General features: G+C 40.8%; 1 protein-coding gene across 1 annotated transcript; it reads right to left on the reverse strand.

Annotated features, from left to right (window-relative positions):
- Positions 1 to 316: 316 nt before the first annotated feature.
- LOC103234746 (membrane-spanning 4-domains subfamily A member 6A-like) lies at positions 317 to 11,221 on the reverse strand. Its single transcript, XM_037999262.2, has 7 exons — positions 11,132 to 11,221; positions 9,760 to 9,920; positions 8,010 to 8,144; positions 6,378 to 6,434; positions 3,567 to 3,776; positions 1,322 to 1,422; positions 317 to 533 (listed from the first exon to the last, which is right to left on the reverse strand). The coding sequence occupies exons 1-7, from the start codon at positions 11,139 to 11,141 to the stop codon at positions 482 to 484; spliced, it is 726 nt and encodes a 241-aa protein (XP_037855190.2). The 5' UTR covers positions 11,142 to 11,221; the 3' UTR covers positions 317 to 481.
- Positions 11,222 to 11,671: the final 450 nt, after the last annotated feature.

The following is an 11,671-nucleotide window of genomic DNA, read 5'->3' on the forward strand; positions in this document are numbered from 1 at the left end:
CTTCATTATGGGGTTTGCCTTTATGCACTAATGAGTAAAATACATGGGATAAATCAGTAGCACCTGTGACAGAAGAGTCTGAGCACCATAGCAAATCAGTTAACTTCTGTTGACAATTGAGGGGTATAAGAAAAAGCTGTATCCTTTGCTTCACCATGATCCATTGAATCATCATTCTGCCTAGGTTTCTGGGACATGTCTAAGACTATTTGGCTAGTCTAGTAAATGGTAATTTACAGCCCCGTGCTTTTGCTGAAGTCAATATCAGGCAAACCAAGAGAGCCCCAATGAACACATATCATAAATGACAGTGAAATACTTTTTTAAAACAAATATTCATTACTTTAAATGCTTACATTTAGGAAACTCAAGTTCACTTTTTTATAATGGTTAGGTTTTCCATATTATCATAAAAATCAATTTTCCAATTAATATTTCTCCCTTTTTTTCCCAAGAAGTCAGTAGCTCTTCATATCCAGCATCATGAGTCATCTCTGGGGACAGGAGTAACTGTGAGGCAGGAAAAGCACACTCTAGAAGAAATAAAGTATGTTAGGTCTTCAGACTTTACTCAGGTTCAAGATAGATATATATATGCCATTTTTCCAACTGGATACATAGAATTCTTAACTAATCCAAGATAAGTAGAGCATATCACCAGGTTCTTCAAATAGTTGCAATTTATCAGTCTAGTATTCATTCTATTCTCTATAATAAAATTCTTGATAAATCAAGGCTTTCAAATTCAGTTAAAAAAAGCCATAAGTCCGTAGGGGTGGTATCTCTTGGAATTTGATTCAACAGTACATTTTTAATATATCTTTTAAAAGGAAAAAGAATTTTAAAATCACCAGGAGGAAAAGCAGAGCATAAGACATTCACTGGATCCAGTCACATGTGTAAAGGCCCTTTACCAAGTCAATACTATTAAAGAGACTAGTGGTTGTGGCAGAAATTGTTTCTGCTTAGAAGGGAGGCAAGCCCGGTTCTAGTGTCCTCAGCACAGGCACAAACTCATAGCATAATGCCAGGCAAGTCATTTAACTTCCCAGAGTCTCATTCCCTTCATTGACAAAATGGGAAGATTGAACCAGTTGATTTCTCATTTGAACTATTTTCATATCCAGTGAACTCTCAGCTTGTCAGCTACTCAATTGCCATCTGCTTTTCTTCTCTGTCTTCCATCACCATTTAAACGACCTCCCATGTGTATCTCATGACTGGCTGATTGTTCCTTCTGCCACTCTTGGTGACGTACTCAACACAGTGCAGAGATAAGATACACTAGGCAAGATTAAGCGAGGTTGGCCAGCACACTCACCCAGGGAAGTCAGACAGGGTCTGTTTCCACCGCAGCACAGCAGTGAGCACAGCTAGGCAGAATTCCAGCAGAGTGCAAATTAGCATCAGAGACAGAGTTCCCTGAAAGTCAAGAAATAAAATATCGGTGGTGCTTGGATCAGCCGAAGCTTTCGTGCCTAGCTGAGAGGTGACCACAGAGAAGAAGACCACCTCAACCGTTAGAGAATGAAGTAACGACACCATCAAGAAAACAAAACTGCTCCTCCTCACAAATGTCTTAATTCAACTCCTTCACTCATTCATTTTCTTGAGAAGGGAAGATGAGTAGTAACTAAATCAACTAATCCACTCCATCCTCTTGTGTCTTACTTCTTTGAGACGTAGATAGTTCTGATGACATTGTTCACTCAGTAAGAGAGCAGAGTGGTGTAATAACTACCAGGACTGAGAATCAGCAGCTCCGTTCTAGTCTCACCTTTACTGTTGAGTAGCTGTGTAAGCCTGGACAAGTCTCTCTCTTTCTCTGGCTCCTGTTTTCTCATGTATCAAACATGCCTACTAACATTTATTTCTCAGAGATTTGTGAGGATCAAGGAGGTTTTGGCTGTGTAAGCCCTTTGTAAAATTCAGTATTGACATCCCTGTCTATGTCACTGAACCCCTTTGGATGTTTTTTATTTTTATTGTTGTTTATTTTTTATTTTATTTATTTATTTATTTGGTGGCTTTAAGACTGGGAAAAACACCGTGAAGGTAGTAAACTGTCAGAGTTGCTAATCACCAACATCAACTCACAAGGATGGGTTCTACCATTTCTGTCCTGAGACATTCTTTGTGTAGAACTGGCCATCTGATGATAGAGTCAGATAATTTGATCACATGAACTTTTGTTTTGTGGTATTTACACACAGTTAAAGAGAAGATACACCTTGTGTCCATTACCTTAGAAATAGTTTCAGCAAGCAAGCTCAACAGAAGCTCTCTTGTTTTCAATGTAAAATCATCCCATCATCTTTATCACTACCAAATTTCTCTCACATTTCTCTCCAGAATTTTCCCCAAGGTGGAATGGCTGTGCCCGGTGTCAATTTGTGCCAACTACTGTCAGCCTCATTTGCATGCACTTTTTCCTCATTATACCGTTACCTTGGGAGGAAGGCCTACTTTATAATGGGTGCTGTACAAGCATGACTTTGTTTTATGATTGCAGGACAATAAATATTCTGCAACTTCTTTACTTTTATGTTGCCTGTTTTCCTCTCAGTGTATTGCTGACCATGCACATACCCCTTAATCTTTCAACTTCAGACATACTATTTCTGTTAGCCAAACTTAATTGTTTTTCTTCTTCCAAAGAGAGAATTCTCCTGCAATAATTATCAGTTACACTCTCCATCTCCCTGTATTTCTTTTTTTTTTTTTTTTTTTTTTTTTGAGATGGAGTCTCGCTCTGTCGCCCAGGCAGGGGTGTGGTGGTGCAATTTCGGCTCACTGCAAGCTCCGCCTCCCAGGTTCACGCCATTCTCCCTCAGCCTCCAGAGTAGCTGGGACCACAGGCGCCCGCTACCTCACCCGGCTAATTTTTTGTATTTTTAGTAGAGATGGGGTTTCACCGTGTTAGCCAGGATGGTCTTGATCTCCTGACCCCGTGACTCCCTGTATTTCTTATCTCCTGATTTAATGTATCACACTTCTTTCAGCTATAACAAAAAGCAATAATAATGTTACCGTCTCACCTGATTAGTATTATTTATTATTGTAATCATTAGAAGGAGAAGCCCTTACCATCTAACCCCCTATTTCCTATTCTGTTTCTTCGTCTTTAGTCTGACGTCTTTTTAGACCAAACTGACCCCCTACCACACACACATACCACGTTTCCTTGTTGGCATTTTCTGATCACCCGGGTCTTTCTGCTCTGTTTGCCAATCTGAATTCACTACTCTATGTACCAACATTCTCAGTTTGACAAACTTGTAATTTATGCCTCCAAAATTAGATTAGTTTAATAATTAAGAAACTCTACAAACAATAAGTTTTAGTTTTTCATCATCAACCTTATTTGACATTTTCAATTCCACTCTATTAGTATGTAATCCCCTTAATCTCATCCATGCAGTCCCCCTTTGATTTACATAACCTTGGCCTTCCTCCATATGCCCAAACCAGAATTAACAGAGAGATTTTCAAAGGAAGGAATAATAAGAAATCAAGGCTTTCAGAAACCCCATAAAATTAGAACACCCCATCTAAAAAATGCTTACAGCCAGACTGGCTTTGGCTTTGTAGCAGTCCGTGGTGTAAGGCGAATTATAATCATCATAAGAAAGAAGAAGTCTGGTTGGCATATTCCTTTTGTCCAACTCACACTGCAGTGAGGCGGGATTTAATGCAGCCAGGTTGACAGACAGGAGAATGAAACCCACCAGGGCGAACAGAGCACTCAGAATGCTTCCAGCCAGGCTGCTATGCACCTGAAAGAGACATGCTGGTTAAGGATCATTCCCAATGAGCTGCGAATTTCTCTCACCCTTTTTTGCCATTACATTGCAAGTTATTCCCTTATCTGTCTCCCTCAGGAAGGCTGGGAAGGATCGTTTCTTGCTGTATGCCTCTCCATTGTCCAGCAAAAATCTCAGAATCTGCAACGTAAAACTTGGCTGAATGAATGAATATATGAACTGGTTCCCCTTAAACAGGACCTCAGTGGTGTGGTAGAGAATGTTACTCTCCTAAATTCTTTCCCTGGGACAGATAGCTGAGCCTCCACTAGGCTTGCCTGGAAAATTACTATGAGTGTGACCAAAAGCAAAGGTGGCAATGTACCAGATGCAGTTTCTCTCTTGGCCAACTCAGAAATCCCTCGTGCAAGCGTCAACCATACAGAAAAGGTGGATGGTGTATTAGCATGGTGCAAAAGTAATTTCGGTTTTTGCCACACTTTCAATGGCAAAACTGCAGTTATATTTGCACCAACCTAATAGCTCACTCTTGAATGCCCATTGCCTCTTTCAAAAGCACACCTCTTAAGGATGAGTGAGGGGATGGTTCTGAGTCTCAGGCAGGCCCTGGAACCTGGGCAGGCATATGATTGGCCACATTGAGTGCAGTATGGGGTGGCTGTGGGCAGAGGTCTAGGTGCAGGCCCAAGGATGGTGTAATGTGTGGGAGGCAGTGGGAAGTACAGGAAAAAGGTCTAGATTGTATATCAGAAAATTGAGGTCACCGTATAGACTTGACCCAGCTTGTTCCCTTGGGTACTCAGTTTCTTGGTTTTAGTTCCCACTCTGGTTCTCATTTCTACATTTATGAAACGAAGGGAGTAAATAAACTGACCTCAGAAGTGACTTCCTTTACTCCAACTCACACAGAAAAGAGAATTGAGCTAAGAGCATTCTGAAAGCTATAGTTACAGGTAGGCAGGCTCCAGGGCACACCCCACAGCCATACAGTAGAGAGTTATTTAATCCGATATGGGCACTTCTTCTTTTAGGAACTTACCAGTTGATGCTCTGGGACCCCAATTTCCCAACATAATGACTGACTCTATACTCTTGGGCCTCCTGGTAGCCAGTAGTAGTCTTGATGCCTAGAGTATGTATTTCTTAGAATGAGCTGGATTTGTCTTGAGATGGCACTCTTCTTCAGACTCAAAAAGGGCTGGTACAATGTGTGAGAAGAGCAGAACTCACTAAAGCCTCAGTGTTTCTGGTGAGTGTGAGCCCACCCCGAGACCACATCCTGCATCCTTGAGCTTCCTGCATGTTCACTGTGGGATTGTTCTCTGGAGTAAAAGGCCCATCTATTTCCTCCTGAAAGTTTGAAAGCACTAAAAGTTTGTGCCAGGCTACTCAGTGTGGTTGCCAATAGCCACACGGACTATCTATATTTAAAGTAACATTAAGAGAAATTTTTATTTGGTTGCACCATCTGTATTTCACATCATCGACAGTCACATGTGACTGCCATGTTGTACAGTGCAGCTGTAGTGCATTTCCATCATCATAGAAAGTTACATTGCATTTCCATCGTCATAGAAAGTTAAATTAAACAGCACAGATCTAGTTAGTAGTTCAGAGTCTAACTGAGGGTTCCAAATAATAATCTCTAAATACTGATGAGAAAAAAAATTGGTATTTTTCTGGGCACTCTTTCTCACTTCCTTGCTGACTTTGGGAGATTTCTGTAGCCAGAGCTTCTAAATTGAGTTTTGGTGCAATTGCATCATATGACGTTCTCTCACATCAGCCCCTTGAGGGATAATGGATTGAGTGAAGACTTAATGAAACTTTAGAGACAAGAGAAGATTCTCCGTATAATCCAGCCTTTATCTCCTTGCCACTTCCAACTCTAGTTTTTGCTGGAATAAGGGTTAAAGACTGGTAAAGCTTTTTATTTTCTTTTCTTAGCCAACACAAATGACTAGGGACAACTTTTTAGGGTGCAAGAATTTATACTCAAACAAAATAAAAGTATTATTCTTCTGGTGAGATAGATGAAAGACTACACTCAGCCAGCACTACCCAAAACGACTGAAGTCCTCAGGGAGAAGGAAAATCTGAGACAGTCTAAAGGAGCCCGAGGAGACATCATGCCTAAATGTAATGTAGTATACTATAGCAGCCTCTGTGTCTACTTTGGATACCTCACATGAACAAAACTTGGACTCATTTTTTTTCAAGGGTTGTAACACCTGGGCTTAAAGAGTGGACTCCAACCAATAGACCTCTTTATAACACTGTCAGCTTCCTTGCCACTGAAAACCTGAATTTGAAGGCCAATTGTCACCGAAAGGACATCATAAACAGTCACAATTTCTCTGTGATAGATTCTTCGTCATGGGCAGAGGGAATATTATAATTCTCTGAATGCAGACTTTGATGTAGGGTACAATAATCGGATAAATGTGCTCTGAACAAGGATACAGAGGATCCAGGCCCAGCTCCTAACTCTTAACAACTGACTGCTCTGGAACTGAGTTTTCAACTTTTCAAAGTAGAAAGACTGGCCTTAACGAGTTCTGTCTAAGTTTTATTTTGATCCATTGGGTTGTGGGTTACAGTTCTCATACTCACCAAAAGCTTGGTTAACCTTTTCTCTGTGGCGATTGATAGAGAGCCAGAAATGATAAACTAAGATAAAAGAGAAAATGGTCAGGTCACTTTCCATGTACAGAGTAACTGCAATGTCACTATCAAAATGTTTATAGAAAACTGTCATGGGAAAAGCCTTGAGAAACCAGTGATCAATGAGGTAAGTTCCATTTAAAGACATATATTTGTCCCTTTGTCCATATAACATTCAGATAGCATCAGAAAAAAAAGATAACAGAAATATATCCTGATAAACAAAAAGTATCCCACTAAACAAAAAAAAAAATACTTTAAAAGTCAGGAAAAAATTTTTGTTTTTTTAATAAAATGAGACAGTTTTGGTGTAAGATGTTCTCTAGGGAAGGACATGAATGCAATGGTTAAAAAAACAAAAAAAACCAACCAAACAAATAAAAAGTAGTAATTTAACAGAGGAGAAACCTGGAAAATACTACCCCAACCATATGATCACCGTTAATTGTGTCAGTGACATTATGTTGGTAGCGTGACCGTTGATACGACTTGATGAAAATGGTGCTTTACCTCGTCATCATCAACCAAAAATTCACCACCACACTCTAAACATCAAAAAAAAAATCAGACAAACCCAAAATTAGGAACATTCTATAAAAATCTCAGCCAGCACTACCCAAAACTATCAAAGTCCTCAAGGAAAAGGAAAATCTGAGACAGCCTAGAGGAGCCTGAGGAGACATCATGACAAAACGCAATGTAGTGTAATACAGTAGCCTGGCATGGATCTTGGAACAGAAAAAGGTCATTTGGGGAAAACCAATGAAATCCAAATCCAAGTGTAACTTTAGTTAATAAGAGAAGAAAAATGGACAAGATACACAAAAAGGTGGACTTCTTGGTGCATCAAATACACAAATGTAAGAAAAACAATTAGCTACCGAATTGCAGGAAGTTGAAGGAAAAAACATCTATGAAAGGGAAGCTTAACTATGAGAAAGCCTCCATCTAAGAGAAAGCAGTTCTCTGAGAAAAGGACTAAGTTCTTATGAAACTCCAGACTTGCAGCTATTTCAGAGGAATTTCCTGTCAATCACTGGGCATAGCTATTGGCTCAGCCTTACCCGGGAATCAGTCAATGCAGTAAAAGTATTTTCAAAATGCCCGGAGATGTAAATTTCCTTCCTCTATGATCCCCACAAGCATGGGGGGATCACAGTGTGGTTTCTCTGTGAGGGTATGATGTCTTCCATTGATGCTCATTTTTTTTTTTTTTTTTTTTTTTATAAAATGTTCCTTCCCAACTTCATCCTAATTCATGGATTTTTTTTTCTTTTTTTCGCCTAAACCTGGAGAGAAGTCACTAGCTTCATCATAGCTCAAGATGATAACGTGAAAAATAAGATAATCTTAAAAAGAAATGCTTATTTGAGTCTGATAAGAAATTGATCTAAAATCAGGCAACCCTTGTCATCCTACCCCACTCAATCCTTCCTGAACTACACACACAGAACAAGCTTCACCGTTGACTCCTTGCTCCTGGCAGATCAAACATAGCAAGGTGGCAGGTGGAAAGTCTAAGCTATTGGCATCTTCCTCCCCTCTTCGCCCCATCCTGCCCTCCTCAGAAACTCTACTCACAAAAAAGGGTCCTATGAATGGGTAAGCAGAGTTCAACAGTGTAGAAGTCACTTGGGTAAAATTTGGAGAGAAGGAAGCAGATGCCAACATGATTCCCAAGCTCAACACCATCGTGCCACACAAGATCTGGATAGTCTGTGGGAAGAGAAAGGGAGATTGAGGATGAAAACCAGCATTTGTAAAGACAGGGCCTTTTTGCCTCTCCCATGGCTCTAACACATTATTACTTTCTGCAAGATCCCAGTGAGGATACAAACACTGTGGAAACTCTGGAGTGATAAACATGAAAAGACATCCTGGAGGGTGTGCGGCTCTGCCACAGAAGCCACAGTCTCAGGTGTCTGGCAGGTGCTCAGGAAGGCTTCTGCATTTCTGCCTCTCAGGTCCTGGTCTGCTCATGGCTCCTGCTTCCAGCTCACAGCAAGTGCTGGGATTTCCTTTCCCAATTCTCAGGACCTCTGAGTCCCTGACTAGTTAACTGGCTTCCTACCTCCCTGAAAACAAGGGGCACCTGAAAGCCCCCACATTCCCTGCAGTATTGGCGGTGCAGAAGTCCCTCCCCTCATCTCCGAGACTCCACTGGACATGGTGTTTGCCCCTCTGGTCACCTCCTTGGAAACTGCAGTTCACAAACCAAAAGCTGAAGTTCTGGAAGCTCTTTCATTTTTTACTTTTATTTTAAGTTCAAGGGTAAAAGTGCAGGTTTGTTACATAGGTAAACTTGTGTCATGGGGGTTTGTTGTACAGATTATTTCATCACCCAGGTATGAAGCCTAGTACCCATTGGTTATTTTTCCTGATCCTCTCCCTCCTCCCATCGTCCAGCCCCCGAAAGGCCCCAGTGTGCCTTGCCCCCTTCTACGTGTCCATGTGTTCTCATCATTCAGAAGCCATCACACTTAGCAAACTAACAGGGACAGAAACCAAATACTGCATGCTCTCATGTCTAACTGAAGCTCTGTCTTAGGAGGCAGTTTCCCTCCTGGACATCCACCTCAAAGATTCACAGCTCTAATATCATTTACCAAGAAGTTTTCTAGACCTTATGTCACATGAGCCTCACAGAAACCCACGTGATTGTACATGAGGCAAGGAAACCAGTCCCACCAGGCCCCGAAATCCAGTCAAACGGAGTGCCTCACCTCAGATCACATAAGTGCAGAGGCAATTCTAGAAACCAAAACTCTGCGTTTCCCTCCCAATCCAAGATAGATCCCTTCTTTCTCTCCTCCCTTCATGCAATACAGCTTCTTTAATAAACTCTGGATGAGAGGAGAAACAGACAAACAAAAGGTGAATATCATTTCCATTCTCAAAAAGGTAAGGAGAAAAGAGGGAGAGAAAGTGGATTTTTTCTGTAGTTTGCAGTAAGGGAAAAATTCCTTGCAAAGAATCAGTGTGGATTATTAAGCATGCAGTTGTGAAATACAGAAAAATGTATATACAATGTATAATTATTTACCACCATTACTTTTGTAAAAGAAAATATAGAGAAGCACTGTACTGCAACAAGACAAAGACAACAACAGAAAATCAGTTCCTCATCTTCAGAATAAGGGAAAAAACATTTCTAAGACAACCTCTTGTGGAAAAGTTCTGGGACAGTTTTCTCCAAGTGGCCTCTACTCCAAAGTCCCTCTGGTAAAACTTAAGGGTCTCCACACTCAGGACAGATGACCAGTCCCAAGACATACGTCATCTCTTCCCGCTTCCCCCAACCCCTCTCCAACATGTTGTGAATTAGATTTACCCCAATAACTTTGACTTCTGCCTGTAGACGTTTCTTCAGGCTATCCTGCCCCTGGTTGGTGGGTTCGGGTTTCTCTGCTTGGGAGAAGGTGATGACATTTGATGGGAGCACTATCACGGTCTCATTGGGAACAGGTTGTGATGTCATGATGGTGTTGCCAACTATGGAAGAAAAAATAGATTCAGCTCTTAAAAAATACAGAGCTCCCAGGTTCTGGCTGCAAAACTGGTAAGTCAGTTTCTAAGTCAGTCCAGACTTGGCCTGTCTGTTAGAGAAAGAAACTGATAGTATGGAACAGTGAAAACCACACAACCTTGGTTTCATGAGGATTTTTCCATAATGCTTGACACAGTCCATTATAGATAATAAACACATCACAGGGTGGCAGCAACGTGAATCTTGAGAGGCCCCAATGTTCAGAGGCAAAGGGTCACACAAAATTTGCAATATACAGCAATGTCCCTTTGCCCAGTCCTACTGACAGCAACTGTATTGCCATTCATTTAATGAATTTTTTAGACAACTGCACTCTGCTCATTTTGTCTGTCTATTAGCATTCATCTTAAATATGTTTATCATATTTTACTAGACATGCTCTTAGTTCTTATGCAGTAGTTTTAATCCTTACCACAGCTCTGCATGTAAGTTAGCAAAAACATGTAATAAATAAGAACACTGAAAATAAAGTTTGAGTTATGAATGCAAGTAATATACATGCTGCATATGTGTGTGGCATAGAGTTAATGCTGAAGAAATATTTGCAGTTATCCTTATTGTTCAACCCTGTTCACACGGCTGGGAAGCTGTAAAGCCAGTTTTGGATCTCAGCTTCCCTTGAATCTGACGCCTCCGCATAAATCTCTAGATCATTCCACCTCTTCCTACCTTCCCACCTGGCAATGCCAGCCTGTGTCTGAGTTTACTCAGGTTGGAGAAGCAGCTATATGTAGTGGTATGAGAACAAGTCTTGGAGTCATAACACATAGGCTCGCATCCTGGATCCTCCTCCGGTTAGCATTAAGACCACATTGGCTGTGGTATTTGTTGCTGAACTCAGTTTGGATCTCTTTTCACTGCACCATTCTCAGCCCACAGACTGCCCAGTGTGCAAATGGCCTAAGAACATTTGAAGAGACAAGACCTCTGCTCCCATTAATTACACAGTCTTAGGTAAGTGACTCACAAAGATCATGCAGTTAGAATTCAGAAGAAACAGAGTTAAAACCAGATACTCCTCCCATTTGCCCACTCTATTTCTAAAGTGCTCTAGTGTCTCTTAACTGCTGTCAATGAGTTTCAAGTCAAATTACTCCTCTAATGATGTCACAGCAAGGGAACGGTAAGATGAGAAAAGACTTTCAGCATTATCTACCTGTGGCCATTGGTTCCAGCTGAGTCCTCAGAAGCTCCCAGGAGGGAGCTAGAGTCTGTCTGGGTTCTCAGATAGTCCCATCAATGATTTCTACATACCTTCATCTTCTGAAAGTCATCAGCCCTTTCTTATTCCAGTGTTTGCAGCCATACAGGATGTGCAACTTACAGGTTGTACATTTGTGAAATATGCCTGCACTTCCTTTTCTATAAACTTCTAGCAACTTCAGGAAAATCACAAAAAGAACCAACTTATGACTGTGAGAGTTCAGGCATCCCAGAGCTTTATGTGTGAATTGCCAGTTTGAGACTTACAAGTTCCCTGTTATTCATCCAGTCTGTTCTTGGAGCCTCATTTTTCTAATGTGTTAAATAGAGGAGCAATACCAACACTGGAGAATTGTCATAAACATGAGCAAAAATGCTTATAAAAAGCCTATGCTGCTTTGAAGCTTTCAATCATATGTAACTAATAAAAGTAATATTGCTAGTCATCATAACATAGATAAATAACAATATTCCATTGTATATAAGTAACCAT

The sequence above is a fragment of the Chlorocebus sabaeus genome, chromosome 1 (genome assembly GCF_047675955.1).
Source record: "Chlorocebus sabaeus isolate Y175 chromosome 1, mChlSab1.0.hap1, whole genome shotgun sequence".
In the NCBI taxonomy this organism is placed as follows: domain Eukaryota; kingdom Metazoa; phylum Chordata; class Mammalia; order Primates; family Cercopithecidae; genus Chlorocebus; species Chlorocebus sabaeus.

Coding starts and splice junctions, on each gene's coding strand:
- LOC103234746 (XM_037999262.2), bottom strand. Junction 1,423..3,566: donor AAGCCAAAGCCAGTCTGGCT/GTAAGCATTTTT, acceptor CTTGACTTTCAG/GGAACTCTGTCTCTGATGCT. Junction 534..1,321: donor ACCCTGTCTGACTTCCCTGG/GTGAGTGTGCTG, acceptor TATTTCTTCTAG/AGTGTGCTTTTCCTGCCTCA.